The 18083-nt window shown below is 42.0% G+C and overlaps 2 protein-coding genes across 5 annotated transcripts; both read right to left on the bottom strand.

Moving 5' to 3' along the window:
- Positions 1-45: 45 nt before the first annotated feature.
- On the bottom strand, positions 46-6286 carry LOC134184881 (follistatin-like). 2 transcript variants are annotated; one of them, XM_062652645.1, is made up of 6 exons: positions 4352-4581; positions 4040-4270; positions 3565-3957; positions 3275-3499; positions 389-467; positions 46-330 (listed from the first exon to the last, which is right to left on the bottom strand). In XM_062652645.1, exons 1-6 carry the CDS (start codon positions 4446-4448, stop codon positions 267-269), a joined length of 1089 nt encoding a protein of 362 aa, XP_062508629.1. In that variant the 5' UTR covers positions 4449-4581; the 3' UTR covers positions 46-266. The 2 variants fall into 2 exon arrangements, 1 of the variants encoding a protein (XP_062508629.1); XR_009970700.1 differs by lacking the exons at positions 46-330; positions 389-467; positions 3275-3499; positions 3565-3957 and adding an exon at positions 6155-6286 and having other exon boundaries at positions 4129-4270; positions 4352-5341.
- Positions 6287-6329: 43 nt separating this feature from the next.
- LOC134184269 (tether containing UBX domain for GLUT4-like) lies at positions 6330-18056 on the bottom strand. 3 transcript variants are annotated; one of them, XM_062651913.1, is made up of 22 exons: positions 17908-18056; positions 17760-17815; positions 9808-9908; positions 9615-9729; positions 9370-9436; positions 9226-9299; positions 9000-9154; positions 8746-8927; positions 8631-8684; positions 8554-8569; positions 8425-8498; positions 8314-8360; positions 8237-8261; positions 8107-8173; positions 7738-7816; positions 7603-7678; positions 7420-7486; positions 7293-7355; positions 7125-7232; positions 6962-7061; positions 6696-6898; positions 6330-6633 (listed from the first exon to the last, which is right to left on the bottom strand). In XM_062651913.1, exons 1-22 carry the CDS (start codon positions 17989-17991, stop codon positions 6623-6625), a joined length of 1824 nt encoding a protein of 607 aa, XP_062507897.1. In that variant the 5' UTR covers positions 17992-18056; the 3' UTR covers positions 6330-6622. The 3 variants fall into 3 exon arrangements, with proteins under 3 accessions (XP_062507897.1, XP_062507899.1, XP_062507898.1); XM_062651915.1 differs by having other exon boundaries at positions 7603-7671; positions 7752-7816; XM_062651914.1 differs by having other exon boundaries at positions 8107-8170.
- Between the last annotated feature and the right edge of the window lie 27 nt (positions 18057-18083).

The following is an 18083-nucleotide window of genomic DNA, read 5'->3' as shown; positions in this document are numbered from 1 at the left end:
TTGCAATAAATTGTGTCGACTCACCGCAAATACGTGCACAGGTCATACAGTCAGAAGAAATAATCATATTTTCTTGACGTCTACGCAAAACAAGCAACAGAATGTACTCTATGAGAAAAACTACAACTACATCTACAACAAATCACCGTTCCTTCAAAAGCTGGTCACACCTAAGGCGTGACAAACATGAAGTTCACTTTTAAACTAGTGTTTCTTGCACTTTTTCAAATTTGTACACTTGCTGCTGTCCCCGACTCTGCAGTCATTCAGTGCAGCAACTTCTTCATGCAAGGACTACTGTCGCACAGCCATTCTCCATTATTACAGGTGCTAAAACAAATGCGGTTTCATCACGTGTAACATTTGCAGTACTTGCTGATCTACTCACCATTCTGTGCAGCTGTCTTGATGTAGTGTGTACTTCGAGCCACTCATTGCTTCACGAGTTCGATGGTGCAGTTTACATGCTACACAAACCACAGGCAATACACTTCTTTATGCAGTGTACTCATACTCTCATTTTTCTTAGTTTCACTTAATTAAATAAACGATGTAACTGCATACATGGATAGACAATAAAACACTCACATACTGAGTCTGTAAGTGTATAACTCAATCAAATGCCACCTAAGCATAGTAGTTGTAAACTGCTGACAAGTTGGCCTTTATGTGTAAATCAAAACAGACACAACATCTAACTCAACTTAGAGAGATACTCAAGAAAGTATTAACTAATTAAGTACAACTGGCAAAGACTTAGCAAGGGAAAGGAAGCTGCAAGGCAAGTTGAGACTTGCTTCTAGTATTTTAGTATTTCATTTGTGTACTGTACACGTATATATTATTTCAAATCAGAAGTTTCACGATAAAATAGCTCCACACTGTCATGCATTTACACACAATTACACAGTAGCAAGCTAGAGTCAACATTAGTCAAATGTACTACTCAAACCCATTTATTGTTATTAATTAAATAAAGCAACATGAAAGGTTGGAAGTAACAAGGATTGCAATTTACTTATTCTTTACCGCTGTTGTGTTAGTAAATCATTCATCTTCTGGTGCATGTTATCAATAGACATCTGACAATACTTACACATACATACATACACACCAGCAACAGTAAGGAACATGCACCAAGATCATTAATTACCTGGCATCATAAATCATAACTTTGCATCAAGGATCATCAATTCACAAAATGTTAATTAACATTATCATTATAGAATCTAAAAACTAATCTTGCTGATAAAATCATTGCCAGTATACTAAACAAACATTGCATTCTCAGCAACTAAACTAAATTAAAAAGCCATTAGTCCAAATACCACAACCCATCTCTAATACCAACTGCAACTTATGTGGATGACCACAAAGTTCATTTGAAAAATTACCTTCTCTCTCTCTCTCTGATATCTAACCTAAACTTTATACTAAGAGCTATAGATACTCCATTATAATGGTTTGATATAAACAGCAGATAGAACTATAACTACAGACGGAACCTTCAAAGCATGCATAAACACCAACAATGTATTAGCAAAAACCATGAGAGGTGCATTCTTGGCAGCCACCCTAATCCATTTCTGGTTGCAAAATAAGGAATGAGTCCATATTTCAAGGTCAAATATGTAGTCGGCTCCTTCCTAATACATACCAGTGATACCACACATACAGTATGGTTTTTGTTGGAATTTGTGCCATTGACATTAATAATACATTACATCATCTGACACTGTCACAGTGCACGTGTCAATGGAGGGAGACGATCAGACGTTTCTTTGGTGGGGCCTTCTCTCAACATTGATCATTCTCGTCTAGGGTTAGGATTAGAACTTTCAATGAAGCGATGAAGAAATGTCGAGCAGTGATAAAAAAAGACATAGATTTAGTCAATGCTTCATTTTAGTACACTTTCCTGACAAAGTTTACCTGGAGGGTTGTATGGATTAATCATTAAGAAGAAAGCCACCCAAGAGAAAGCAAAGAGTTTTGCCATCAAGGGTAGAGAAATGTATTACAAGAAGAAGAGGATTGTGTTTGTTTTTGCTTACTGATACGAAATTCTTTGATACAATATCATGGTTGAAATAAATGTCAAGAAATTGTTGAATGAAAGTATCTTTTCAACAGACATTCCACTTTTTGGTTCAGATAACAAGATCCTGAACATCCTGGTCCATTTTTCATAGGCCAATTAAACTACCCCAGTCCATTACTGGCTAGCCAAAAATACATCGATTTGTAGCGATTGAGTCTGAAACTATCCTATGTCATAGTAAAAGTTAGGTCTCACCTGCAAATCCAAATTTTCAAAAATTTTGCAATTCCAATGCTGTAGATGCAGATACCACTAATTGAAGTAAGACTAGCTCGGATACACACTGAAATCACCTCATAGTGACTTGACCACACAAACCATGATAAAATAACAAAGGCAGCAAATGCAAACTTTGCACCAGACTGCTACAGGGATCATTCTGATTCCAATAACAATCAAGGCTACCAAAGTAAGTTTGTCTATTCTAGTCACACCGTAACTACCTGTATTGTTTGATACCCGTTGACATTTATGCCAACATTTATGTCAACATTCGTGCCTCCCTGATATAGTCCCAATTATCGATCCTCACTTATGCCACCCAGTCTTGCTTTATATATACAGTATTTGTACAACTTTTAAGTTCACAAACTGCTCATTTAAATAATCAGTATTCAACTCTAAATTAGAAACAGCTCCAAATCTTACCACCAGCAGAATACACGAGAAGAGATCTGGTAATCAACAAGCCACTTTTTATCGAGCTTACCGATCTGTTCTATTTCTGTATTATGTTATTCATTATTAAGAAACAAACTGCTTTTTACATTATGACCAGTATGGGTGTGGATATATCTATGGCAACACGCTAACATGCATTACCATTTGTCAACAGCAACTGGTATCAAACTAACATACTATACAACACATTCAAGCTGGTCAGTGTGTTTCCTTGTGCATTTGCAGCATCAACAATACTTTTGGATATCCAGAAAGCAACAAAATGATTAAAGTAGTATATCATCTGTACATGTTATGGCAACCAGGGCAAGATATATCCCCACATAGCTAGATCACACTCCCTTTCTTTTTTGATCCAGCAGAAAGACATCCAGTCAAAAAATCAATAAAAAGAAAAATGGGAAATATACATATGACTATCTTATGCCATTCTGCCAAACTGATAGTATTTAATTAATAATAGTACCAAAAATTAAACACATTCAAACTTACATTTGCTGCAATGTATCATGTCTTGCTTTTCTATTTCTTGTCCACTCATACAGGCATGTCTCAACATGTGACAAGTATTGGTATAAACGTGTCCATCAGTACCACACACCTTCTTTTCCAAATCAGGGCAACTTGTGGGACAACAACTAAAACCAGAGTCATGTCTAGCACATAACTGAAACGGAGAGCATATTCTGTCCTTCGACCCACACTGATGTGAACTTTCTAAACAACAGACGAATTTCGATCAACATCATTTGGTCTTTAAAACTGTAAGTTGCTTCTAGTACCATGAGAAATACAGTCATCTATTATGGGTTCAACATCAACAGTCTTGCCAGTCAAACATCTGATTTTATCCAAAAGACAGAGGCTGCTGTAGATAATTTTGTTGCTGCCACAAAGAGGAACGGGACGATGAAACTGTTGAATGGCAGCAGGAGATGAGCAGTTCATTAGACAGCAGACATGCAAGTTCTCCCTATTGATAATACAGTCCTCAAACGACTTGCACGTGTGATCTCCACATGGTTTCTCTACTTCTTCCTCATCAGCACACTTGCCGTCAGAATCAGAACAAACACACCTGGGAGTGAGAGTTGCCTCACTACGATCTTCTATTTCCATCTCACACTTATAGCCAGGACTGCAAAGAATGCTCAGGCAGGGGTCAAAAGGTAAAGCTATGATAAGTGCAAAGAGAACATTGACACAACATTTTGGTGCATGACCAACACAGTCTGGAATCCAGGGCGGTTGACTTACCACCACATGCTCCTTCACTTTTTACAGCCAGCTTCTTGCCGTTTTCGCAAGCCGAACGTCGCATGTGGCACTCATTCAAGTACGTCTTGTCGTCGCTTCCGCATACTAGCTTCGGCTTAGTGGGGCACTGCTCGTGGACGACGCACGAGACGCAGATCGGTCCTGTCTCCACTGTCATCTCGCAGTGCTCGTTGGACGGGCAGTCGACATCGTCACACAGGTCCTCATCGACTGCGCGACATCAGACACAAGATTATTCATTTTTAGAATTAGTAGTTAGCTAGGCTATGGCAAAATAAGCGCGTAACTTACTGAAATCAACAGACTCTGACTGCGTAACCTCATCTGCAGTTGCAAAAACGAACAGTGTCACTATTATTACTACTAAAGTACGAGCACTCAAACACATGGTGAACTCTGCAGTTTCTCGGGAAGAAGTGCGCTTGACTTCCTCTGCAATGTGGGTTGGGCAGTTGTCATGACACGGCACGTGACCCCAAAATGATCACTCGGGAAACGCCCACAGGACAAAAGTCTTTCTTGCCCGACAAATCCAAAGCTTTCTAAGTTGAGTTTGTTACTGAAATACACTCGGTCAAAGCGATACTTTACTCTTGGTTGAAATTGGCCTTCAATATTATCGTTTTTAGAGCGATCCCACGTATATCGACAGTCATGTGGCCTACCTGCTACCTCCCACGCATCCTGGAAACAATCAGGCACGCCAACGGCAGCAACTTCCTGGTCTCTGACGTTGAGGTCGCCGCCGAAAATAACATGAGCAGAAGAGGCAGTCCGCTGTATCTGACTGAAAACAAATTGAAGTTGGCTTTTCCGTTCAGCAGCAAATCTAGCTGTGCTTTCCAGATGTGATGTGAAAACGACAACGTCAGCTTGGTTTGCTCGGAGCTGAAGTGCGGCTCTAGTAACATGTCGGCCCATAGTAGTAGACGGAAAGTCGACCGTATCAACAGACAAACACTTGAAGGAGGCTTGTCTGATAAGGAGAGCACAGAAATATGGAAATTTGTCTGCTCTTGGAGCATTTAAGACATAACCAGGGCAACGTTTAAAGATTTGAATGTTTTCAGCTACAACCTCTTGTAGCAATACAATGTCCGGCTGAGATTCATAAATAAAGGAACAAACAGATCTTGCTCTTTCAGGAATATTGTTTTCATCAAGACCATCCACATTCCAAGTCAACAAGCTGAAGGCAACTTCTTGCTGACCACTAGAAGCACTGCATTCTATTGGCTCTTCTGGTCTCACTTTGCCTTCCATGTAGCTGTTGATTGCCAACTGTGTAAAATTAATGTGTTAGTCATCACTCGTAAGATTAATTAGTTAGTTAGCAACAATCATAATAATGGCCAGTGGACAACTTTGAATCTGGCAACAAGTGGACGTTACTAGTGTTTTGTCTACTTTTGCTGCAGATTTCGGCATTTGGTCCCTAAATTATAAACGGCTGACTGTAATTATTACTCATGAATTCCATAGGTTATCTTGAAATTATAAATGCAAAATGAGTTATCTTTGTTCAATCAAAGTCCAATGCATTTCAGACTTTTATTGCCCGCATTATATATAGGTATTTGCACAAGTATATTAACTTAATGTATAAATTACTGTCAGTGTGAGTAACAAATTTAGACCTACCGAGTCACAAAAATGAAAAGAGACACAGCAAAGACTCTGTAGCTCATATTACTCGCAAGACAAATCCAGAATAAACTTTTGAGATAAAAAGCAGAAATACTGCAGCTTCAGAATCAATTACTGCAAAGGTATGCAACCTAACGCTAGCCTTATCTGTGTTGTACTCTGTAGTCACAAACTAGACTTACACTTCTTTGTATTGTCTTGTAATGGGATAGTGAAATACTATCTACTAGAGCATGAATAGCGAACAGAGACGTGCAACCTCGATTTTTGGATTGTGAGTTGAAATCAATGGAGTATTAATTGTACACCCTCTAGTAGTACTGTAGTGTCTAGAGTTTACAATAATCTAGTATTCGTTTTCCCCATCATAAGAACGGCACCACTACCCAGTGTGACAAAAACAATAATTTAGTATATAATTAATAATATTAGGTTTGCAAAACCTACTTCCAAGTTTCCTGATGTCTTTTGCAAAAACTCTTTCGCCGTATCAATTGATGCAGTGGTAATCTCGACAAATTGAGAAACGAAAGAAGAAAACTCGTCGCTACGAAGCACATCCATTAGACCGCCAGTCAAGTAAACACGCGTGCGCAGTAACGACATCCGAAATTTTCGTAAACATTAATTTCAATTTTTAAACAATCTAAACCGTGTCTATAATAATACTTGCAAATGTCATCATAAGAGCATTGCTAGCAATACCACAGGTATAACACTCATGATCAGAAACACTATAGCTAATTATCAAGACTCCAATTGCAATACATATCTAATTTTCAAATTCACAAGTTACAATATTTACGGCAAGATCAAAAATCCTGCGTTTTCAATGTTGACAAAGCATAATTCACTACATGCACATGCACTATCTTTAAGCGAGTTGTTTTGTCAATAATTGCAGCATAATATTCATCATTTCTTCCCTACAATCACACAGTTTAATTAAATAAGCTGTAATTGCTGTTTTAGCCAAATTGTGACAAACCTATTTTAAACCATTTTGGGGTGTTCTTTGTAATTTTTGAAACAGAAGCACTTGATGGTTTGCCGTCTACACTTTCTTCAGCATTATGACTTCCTCTTGCTCCAGCCTTATTTGAGCTCTGTTCAGATCTCTGGTTGCCACCTAAAATAGATGATAATCCTCTACCACCGGCCTGTGCTCTAATTCCTTCATTATGTGTAAAACTAACAAACAAATCAGGTAGCTATAGTTATAACCAAGACTCTATATCATCCTGAGATTATTACCTTTGTGCTGTCTTCGGTCTTCCTGCTCTGCTTTCTACAAGAGTCTCTGCATCTCTGAGTGTTTTCAAGTCTTCAAGTAGTGTTTTGCGTAAATGAATTTCTAGGATCATACAGCCAATAGTAGCACCAATCTGTGCACTTACATTAGAATTATGCATCGTACCTTGATGAGGCACTACAGAACCACAATAAATTATGGAAGCAGGTACAAGTCCACATTGTGCAAAAGTTTTGTTTGCACTCGAAAGCACCTGCTTAGGAGGTGTTGTATCTACAGAAATCAGCAAGCACTCCAGAAATATGTTTTAACTGTTGCTATTGACATGTTTACAAAGTTCAAACTCTTGACTGGGCTCAGCAAGACAACCTTTTACCCACTCATATAATGCTGCAACTAAACACAAATAACCAAACTCCTAACACAAAGATACAAACATTTGAGCAACTCTGATTATTACTTTTTTCATACGATTTAAAGAATCCTTGTAGTATAATTCTATCAGGAAAGTGTACTCGTACAGTTGTCTAAAAGAACAGTCCATGCACATATTATCAAGAACAGTTACATACTTGCATGCTCATTCCGTTCAGTGTCACACCCATAAAAGTGCATAAAAACAGCACTACTACGTACAGCTTACTTTGTCATACTGTTCCAGTCTACGTCTCTCTAGTGCCTCCACTTGTGCTCTAGTCATGAGCGAAGCACCCTGACCACTATAGTAATATCAGTTTGCTAACAAGCAAGACTTTAATCTCTTTAGAATCTAGTTGACCTTTTAGCTCTTACGTTTTGAATCATTGATTGCACATCATTTACGGTCACTTCAAAGAAGGTATCATCCTGCATATTGTCTGAGAAACAAACACAGAACAGTAAACTATGTGTGATAGTAAACAGATGCTTTAATTAATCAGAATATTCAAATATGTGCATAGAGTAGGAAACAGTATGCAGTTCAATATTGTCTGATAAGAGTTGGAAGGATAACTAAAACATCCATCTGTGTGAACAAGTGTCAATACATACATACCTGTGTGAACAGACCCATGCAGTGCTGCTATTTTAACTGTGTAATATACATCATGCTGCTGTGCCACTTGTAAAATGATAACTAATGAACGCAAAGCTTAATTAAAAATACCATCAAAGTTTTCAGAAGAATTGGCACCAGTGAGTGTATACACCATCATCTCTCTGTCACAAGCCTTCTAAGAAAAAGAAGAAAAACAGCTATAATCCAGATGAAATAAAGATTATATCATTGACTCAACCTCAACAGGAGAGGAAGGCACAAAACTACAAACACAAATATTCAGTAACCAAAAGCATTACAATAAACATCTAAAACCTTCCAACTGCTTGGTATAAAGCAGCTCCTCTAGTCTGCTCAGGAAACTAAGAATGTATATCAATTAATACTAACAAGTGACAGCCAAAATGATTGATTTCTAAATTGAACCTTAAAATCTTGAAATTCTAATAATTTTGGTGTTTCTAGTAAGCCTTTCTTCTGTTTGCCTTTAGACCTGGAGCCTTTCACACATAACAAATTAGTTGTTTTGAATTCTAAAGTCTTCAAGCTGTGCACCTGTTGATTTAGTGAGCTGAAAAAGGAGCACAGTAGACAAAAGTTAATGTAGATCAAGAGAAAGTATAGGCAATCACCTGATGAGAAATGATATCAGCTGCTGTTGCAGACCCCTTATCTTCCCCCAAGCCCTGGAGGAACAGATTCTCATGCAAATGTAAATGGTGATAGACAACTTCAGGTCAACCTCACCTCACTGACCACAGCAGACCTTTGATTGCTATCATGAGAGGTGCCAGAACGTACTTCCTCTAACCTCCAGTTATCCTGCTTATTCCTTGACAATGATTCATCACTACAAACTTCTCTACTATTCTTTTGCATGTGCTGCTGTGCTTCTTCAGTTTGATCTGCTATGTCTTCAGTAATCTCCTCTACAGCCAACCATGCAACTGCACTGTTCAGAACACATGTACAAAGAAGGTAGCAGATGACATTCTACCCACTTGCTGCACCCACACAAGGGCTCTCCTCCACTTCCATTTCCACAACCTGGTTTTCAGTACATTTTTGCAGTTCCTTGTTTTCTTCACTGGCAGTCACACTGGAGGGGTCGCTCTCAATCTCAGTCATCGCTGCATCTCTCACTTGATACAACAACCTGCATACATATGTTTGTATCACATGGTCATATACACTATTGACTAGAGACATATTATTATACTATGTAACCTGACTGCAGCTCGTCCTCCACATAAACCTAGAGATCTCAAAGTTGTTTCCTGTAAAGATTTCTTCCCACAAAACTATATGACAAAATTCGTTTAATCTGCATAGTGGTCTACATCAAACACAATATGTCAGTACGACACTCACCTCTTGTCTCAGGTATACACAAACAGGATCAATTCCTTCCTTTTCTAACAGTTGACCTTGCACTGGACTATAATACAACAAAATCATTATGTACAGCTGCAGATAAGACTCCATACTACCTCTGTCAGTAATATATTTACATCAACACCACTGTACCAAAATAAATGTGGCCAAACTTATTTCCGGTTTATGTTTTAGACACAAGACTTGAAGTAGTACATGTGTCCAGTTACTAGTGCAAGTACCTCTCATTGACTGAATTCCAGTGTTGCAAAATACTCCAAAGAGAACTAGAGGGTGGAAAATTATTTTGCAACCTATCTCCATTTTCCAACTGAAGAGCAATGTTCGTAGATGCCTCTGAGCAGATCACCAAACACAGAATAGTTGAAATTATAATTCAAATGTTTCAATTAATTAATTACAGAAAATCTCCACCTGCTCTTGGTGATGGAAGTTTCGTCATCTCTAGCTTAGCGTTGTTCGATAAATTTGCAAAACGAATAGGCACAGTCAGATCAAGTAGCTGCCTCCCATGCCTGCATAAAGATATCAACATATCGGTATTTGTATTCAAAAACGTGTTTGCAATAAATAATAATAATAATAATAATAATAATAATAATAATAGTCACCGCCGTGGCTTAGTGGTTAGCGACAATGGCTACCACTCCATGGTTTGGGGTTCAAACCCCAGTGACGACAGTAAATTGTGAAACTTGTCTGTCTTTCTTTCTCATGTTTCTCTAGCTTTATCCATGAGACTATGACTCGTTTCAGTCGTTGGGGAGTTTCTGTGGTCTGGCGAACGGTCTGTTGACGATGACATCCAGTGCTTTCCTGGTGGTTGTTGATATCCACTAGACGTGCTGTATCGAGTACGCGGTCACCGTAATGCCTGCAATCTATATCGATTGGCTAGTCATTGATCGCCGTATGGACTACACGGAAACATGTACCCTGCTGGGCTCACCTGCCGGATTGGTGGGCGCCCAGATGGGGGTAAAGACCCCACTTGCCCATTATGGAGGGGCATAACGACACATAACACCGCTGTGGCTTAGTGGTTAGCAACAATGGCTACCACTCCATGGTTTGGGGGTTCAAACCCCAGTGACGACAGTAAATTGTGAAACTTGTCTGTCTTTCTTTCTCATGTTTCTCTAGCTTTATCCATGAGACTATGACTCGTTTCAGTCGTTGGGGAGTTTCTGTGGTCTGGCGAACGGTCCGTTGACGATGACGTCCAGTGCTTTCCTGGTGGTCGTTGATATCCACTAGGCGTGCTGTATCGAGTACGCGGTCACCGTAATGCCTGCAGTCTATATCGAATTGGCTAGTCATTGATCGCCATATGGACTACACAGAAACATGTACCCCGCTGGGCTCACCTGCCGGGTCGGTGGGCGCCCAGATGGGGGTAAAGACCCCACTTGCCCATTATGGAGGGGCATAACGACACATAATAATACCAGAAGCGATATCTCCTAACTTCTGGAAGTCTGACTGAATCAGAGTTGGAGGAGATTAAACGCGAGGCTGCACAGGATGGAAAGCCCGTCTCAGGTGTCTCAGGTTTTTTTTTTATCTGTTACGACTGATGTTTGTCCTGGTGTGCAGATGTCGGCGTTGGATGTGGTTTCTGCTCTATCAGCTGATAGTTCAGTTGTCACGCCTTTGCTTGGCAATGTGTCACCTTGCATGACTTCAGTCAGGATGGTGCCTGCTGCACGTGGTGGGAAACCTGTCGTGTCAATGATGCAAGAGGATCATGAATTTGCTAATCACTTGGAAGATGGCTCCCTTGTTCAGTCAGTCACTGTTCTCTCTAAGGACTGCTCATCTGCAAGAGATAGTGGTGATATCCTATCCGTAGATGACACTTTGGATTCAGTTCAGTGCAGTGCTGTCAGGGAATCACCATCCCTTGTGATTCTGTGAGCTCTGATCTGATGACTACACATCCTAGTATAGCTTCTTGGCTAGAAAGGATGGAAACTCCTACATCTCAACTCAGTCCAGACTGCTGCCAAACGGAGGATGGTCTTTCGCTTGACAGTGATGCTGCTGTGGACCCTATACTTCATTGAGAGTTTCTTGAGGAGTTGCAGAAAGTCAGGCAAATTCCAATCTGTGAAGACAACGCCTTCCAAGGATCTTTGTGAACAGTGGAACCCTGAAGCTTATTGGTGATCTTAACACAATCATCAGTTCGTTGAAGGATGAACCAGATATGAGTGAAATCAGTTACCTGGTATACTCTGCTGCTTGGCTAGTGTCCAAAAGGCGGGGCTTAAAAACGACAAAGTCAAACAATTCTCAAACACTGACATGGAGACGAAGGCTGGATATGGAGATTCTCACACTTCGACGTGCGATCTCACTGTTACTGGAGGTTAGAAAGGGTTCATCGGGCATTCGTATGTTACATGAACTCCGACTTCTTCGGCATCGGTTGGGCATTTCCTGTTTGGAGAGTTGTGAGGTCTCCATCAATCAATTGAAAATGGAACTTAAAAGTCCAAGGGCGAGCGGACCAGGAGGCTGGAGAAGAATCATAAGAGACTTCGCCAGAATGGTTTGTTTCAACGAGATGCTGGATGGTTTTACAGAGAGCTGGGTAAGCAGACTATCCAGGTCACTTCCCCGCCATCCAAGTCTGAGATCGAACAGTATTGGGGTGGTATCCTAGAAACTGAGGTACATCACAATGAGTCTGCCTTCTGACTGAGACGTCAAACCGATGGCGAGACGAAAGATGAGCAGCAGTGGTTACCTATTTCAGACAATGAGGTCACATCGTGTCTCAATAGGATGGGGAACTGGAAGTCTCCTGGTCCAGACAAGGTTTATGGTTTCTGGGTCAAGCGTATCACGTGTCTTCACACTGATCTGACTCGTAACTACAACCTGCTGGTTCAGAATCCAGACTCTGTACCCGACTGGTTGTCTCAAGGAATAACCACTCTGATTCCTAAGAATGACAAGACTGACCAAGGCCAAAAATTACCGTCCTATCACGTGTCTGTCTGTCTTCTATAAGACCCTCACCTCAGTCATCAGGCAGAGGATTGCAGGGCATTTGGATCAGAGAAATCTCATGGCTCCAGAGCAGAAGGGTTGTCGACAGGGATCTTTTGGTGCAAAGGATCAGCTGTTGATCAACAAGCTGCTTACCGAAGACTGTAAGACCAGGCACAAGAGCTTGAGTATGGCTTGGGTGGACTACCAGAAAGCCTATGACAGCGTGCCACACAGTTGGTTGCTCCAATGCCTTCAGCTGCATAAGATCAGTCCAGTCTTGTGCGGGTTCCTGTCACGTGTGATGAAGAGTTGGAGGACATCGATGGTGCTTTCTTGCGGGAATAGTACAATCAAGACAAGGCTTATGCAGATCAGGAGGGGTATTTTCCAAGGTGACTCACTTTCTCCACTTCTCTTCTGTATGGCTCTCAATCCTCTGAGCTAGGAGCTGAACAGAACCGGTTACGGCTACCGGATAACCACTGGGCATGGTGAGACTGCCAAACGTCAGCTCATCAGTCATCTACTTTACATGGATAATTTGAAGCTGTATGGCAGAAACTCTGATCAGTTGGATGGGTTGTTGCACACGGTTCGTACCGTCTCTGATGACATCCAGATGAAGTTTGGTCTGGACAAATGTGCTGTTGCACACTTTGTCAACGGCAGGCTATCTGGACACAACTCTGGAGTGACGGTAGAAAAAACGGACACCATCAACTGTCTGGAACCGGGTCAAGTCTACAAGTACTTGGGTGTAGATGAGAGAAACGGTATTCAGCACAGCATGATGCGGGAGAGACTCCGTAGTGAGTATTTCCGCAGAGTGAAGATGGTTCTCCGGACTGACTTGTATGGTCAGAACAAGATTCTAGCCATCAATGGGTTTGCACTACCGGTTCTCACTTACAGTTTTGGCGTCATTCATTGGGGGTGCACGGACCTGCAGCAGCTAGATCGACGGACCAGAAAGCCCCTCTCTATGCATGGTGTCCACCATCCTGCTGCAGGCGTTGACCGACTGTACGCTCCTTGCAGTGATGGGGGTAGGGGGTTACAACAGATTGAGTCAACATATCAATCTTGTATTGTGAGGCTGAACTGTTACCTTGCTGACAGTTCTGATCCTTTCATGCAGATGATACGGGAGTGTGACTCTGGAAAATCTTCACACTCGATCAAGTGCATGGCTTGTCGGTTTACTGAACAGCTGCGGAGGAGTCTTGCTTTGGACAACAAGTCGCAGAACTTACACAGAAATGCATCCATCTCGGTTGAAGGTGGCTTCGAGCAAGCGCCTGAAACAGATGTGAGACATTACCGTACATGTTGCAGTTCTCTTCGTGTGCGGTCCTGGAGCGGGAAGCCTATGCACGGGTAGTATCGCCGTCTCACTGAGCAACCGCCTGTGGACATGAAAGAGACCTACAGATGGCTACAGACAGCAAATCTTCCTGCTGCAACTGAGGGACTGGTTGTTGCTACTCAAGACCAAGCTCTTCAGACTCGGTACTATGAGCGCAAGATTCTACATCGTGATGTCAGTCCTACTTGCCGCATGTGCAGTGTAGGCCTGGAAACAGTCGACCACATTGTGGCAGACTGTAGTGCTTTGGCACCGATGGACTACACTGATCGACACAATCAGGTGGCCCCCATCATTCACAGGAATGTTTGTCGCCATTTTGGGGTTCCAGTGGAGAGCAGATGGTACCGGCATCATCCTGATAGGCTTGTGGAGACGGATGACATTACTATGATGTGGGATACCACCATCCCCACTGCCAGGAAGATCAAAGCCAATCGTCCAGACATCTGTCTCAGAAATAGGAAGACAAACACTTGTCTTCTTATTGATATCAGCTGTCCTGCTGATGGCAACATTGGCAAGAAACATGCTGAGAAGTTGGCGAAGTACAGCGACTTGCGAGTGGAGATAAGCCGCATGTGGCATTGTCGAACACTGGTGGTTTCGGTGGTCTTGGGAGCTTTGGGCACAGTGCACGCAGGTATTGCACGGTGGCTGGACATTATTCCAGGTCATCACAACCTGCAGCACTTACAGAAAACAGTGCTTCTGGGATCTACTCGGATCCTTCGTAAAGTCATGTCTTCTTTCTAGACAGCCGTGATGGTCTAAGTACTTCTGAAGCAGGGTTTGCTTCCGGTACTTGTAATAGACTTTACAAAGCAGACTGATCTGGTTGAGCATGACAACAATAATAACAACAACAACAACAATAACAATTTGGTTCAGGGGAACCTCATGGCATCAGAGCAGAAGGGTTGTCAGCAGGGTTCCTTTGGTGCAAAGGATCAGCTGTTGATTAACAAACGCTTACCGAGAACTGTAAGACCAGGCACAGGAGCTTGAGCATGGCTTGGGTGCACTACCAGACAGCCTATGACAGTGTGCCACACAGCTGGTTACTCCGATGTCTTCAGCTGCATAAGATTAGTCCAGTCTTGTGCAGGTTCTTGTCACGTGTGATGAAGAGTTGGAAGACATCAATGGTACTTTCCAATGGGAATGGTGCCATCAAGACGAGGCTCATGCGGATCAAGCGAGGTATTTTCCAAGGTGATTCACTATCTCCTCTTCTCTTCTGTATGGCTCTTAATCCTCTCAGTGTGGAGTTGCGTAGAACTGGTTACGGCTATTGGATGAGCACTGGGGGGGGGGGGGGCGTGGTGAGACTACCAAACATCAGCTTGTCAGTCATCTACTTTACATGGATGATCTGAAGCTGTATGGCAGAAATCCTGATCAGCTGAAAGGGTTGTTGCACACGGTTCGTACCTTCTCTGATGACATCCAGATGAAATTTGGTCTGAAACAGCACATTTATCAACGGCAAGCTCTCTGGACATAATTCTGGGATGACGGTAGGAACAATGGCACCCATCAACTGTCTGGAACCGGGTCAAGTCTACAAGTATTTGGGTGTGGACGAGAGTAGCGGTATCCAGCACAGCACTATGTGGGAGACGCTCCGTCGTGAGTACTTTCGTAGAGTAAAGATGGTTCTCCGGACCGAATTGTACAATCGGAACAAGATTCTGGCTATCAACAGGTTTGCACTGCCGGTTCTCCCTAACAGTTTTGGTGTCATTCATTGGAGGACCATGAATCTGCAGCAGCTTGATCAATGGACAAGAAAACTTCTCTCTATGCACAGTGTCCACCATCCTGCGGCAGACGTTGACTGGCTATACGCTCCGTGCACCGAGGGTGGTTCCAACAGATTGAGTCGACGTATCAGTCTTGTATTGTGGGGATGGACTGTTACCTTCGTAACAGCTCTGATCTCTTCATGCAATTGGTACAGGAGTGTGATGTTAGGAGGTCCTCTCATTCAATCCAACGCATGGCCCATCAGTTTACTGCATAGCTGCAGGGGAGTCTCTCTAAGGACAACACTTTGCAGAGCCTGCATAGTCTTGGAGCAGAAAACCTACGCATGGTCATATCGTCGTCTCACTGAGAACCACCTTTGGCCAGGAAAGACACCTACAGATGGCTGAAGTCATTGAATCTTCCTGCTGCAACTGAGAGACTGATTGTTGCTGCTCAGACCAATCTCTTTGGACTTGGTATTATGAATGCAACATTCTGCATCGAGATGTCAGTCCCACTTGCCGCTTGTGCAGTGTAGGCCTGGAAACAGTTGACCACATTGTGGCAGGCTGTAGTGTCTTGGCACCGATGAACTACACTGATCGACACAATCAGGTGGTCTCCATTATCCACTGGAACATTTGTTGTCGTATTGGGGTTCCAGTGGAGAGCAGATGGTACCGGCATCATCCTGATAGGCTGTGGAGACGGACATCACTATGATGTAGGATACAGCCATCCCTACTGCTAGGAAGATCAGTGCCAATCATCTTGACATCTGTTTCAGAAATAGGAAGACAAACACGACTTGTCTTCTTATTGATATCAGCTGTCCTGCTGATGGCAACATCCTCAGGAAACAGGCTGAGAAGTTGACAAAATACAGTGACTTGCGGGTGGAGGTAAGCCACATGTGGCAGTGTTGGACGCTTGTTCTAGTGGTGTTGGGAGTGTTGGGCACAGTGCATGCAAGTATTGCACGGTGGCTGGACATTATTCCAGGTCATCACAACCTGCAGCATATACAGAAAGCAGTGCTTCTTGAATCCAGCCAGATCCAGTGTAAAGTCATGTCTTCTGTTTAGACAGCCATGATGGTCTAAGCACCTCTGAGGTGAGATTTACCTCCAGTGCTTACAAGAGACCTTACAAACCAGACTGATCTGGTTGAGTACGACATAATAATAATTAACAGTAGTTAATAATAATAAAGTTTAAATTTTCATACCAGACAGGTACATGCAGCTTTCAATCTCTAGCTAATGGGGATCATGATTGAAAAACAAATACAAACTAGAAATGCACAAACAGACACAAAATTATCTACGTAATATAAACCATATAACTCTTGCCGGACGCAATGGAAAAAGTTTGATGTCAAGATTTAGATAGACAGTGCAATTTGATGACATTCATCTGTAGTCTACAAAGCTGCCAACTCTCCCACATTGAGTGGAAGACTCCCGCATTTGGGACCCTTCTCCTGCCTACCCGCGTTTAGCATCAAATCTCCCGTCTTCTGACCATTGGTGGATGTGACCAAAATAATGGGCATGCCTGTTCTGTGTAACTGTACCCTACAGTTTTAGTACATGCATGTGTACGTACATACTTGATATCCCAATATCAATTTTTAAGTGCCAGCCCCTCTCTTCATCCGGCTCTTTCATAACATACTTGGTCAAAATACCGAGGAGTCGGTCAGAAGTGGAAAAGGAAGAGGGGTTGGCTACCTGATTACCATATGTATTGCTGAAAAAGCGATCAAAGAAGGCCACAAAAAATAGAAATCCAGAACATCCCAACTAGCCACGAGAATGTGCATGTACTTTGTTCTTAGACTTTTATAACAGGCAGTAGTATGTACAGTACAAGTTCTGTGTTTAATTAACTATCATGTTTAGTAATTGGTGTTGATTCTGTGTCGCTAATTAGGCACATTAATCAATCGGTTATACATTTGTTGCACTATAATTAAATTAATTAAAGGCTTCTACTCCAAAGGGGCATGCAAATACTTAAATTTTGATTAGATATTTATATACATTATTTAACACTTTTACGACATAAATTTATTGATATTAATGCTATTGTAAGCGTGTCCAAAAAATTCAAACTCCCACATTCTTTCGCAAACCTACTACGCATTTTGACACTGCTAGGTCCGCATTTTTCCTGCAAACTCACGCATTTGACACTGCTAGGTGGCAGGTCTGAGTTTGCGTAGTTTACAGGAAGTCCAACTTACTTCAGTCCATACTGAGACGAATCAAATCCTTGCTTTTTGCACGCTTCTTCAAGAACCTTTACACATCCCAATACATTCATGTAGACTAATCACGCAATCTCATCTATCTCGACAAAGTTCACAACAATTGCGCTAAGTAACTGCCGACCTCAAGCATTATCTTGTTCAGACTAGATTTGACTTGTTGACGTCTTCCATTTGGACACAAAACACTAAAAGTGGCCATGGTCATGTACAGGATTCAACCTAGCCTCGCCCTAGACACAGTGTGGATTGCAGCCCCGGATGCGGTCCAGGGCTGCAAAATGTGGTGATGGAGTTCAT

This window comes from Corticium candelabrum, chromosome 9, assembly GCF_963422355.1.
Source record: "Corticium candelabrum chromosome 9, ooCorCand1.1, whole genome shotgun sequence".
In the NCBI taxonomy this organism is placed as follows: Eukaryota; Metazoa; Porifera; class Homoscleromorpha; order Homosclerophorida; family Plakinidae; genus Corticium; species Corticium candelabrum.
This window is presented reverse-complemented; position numbering and strand designations above follow the sequence as displayed.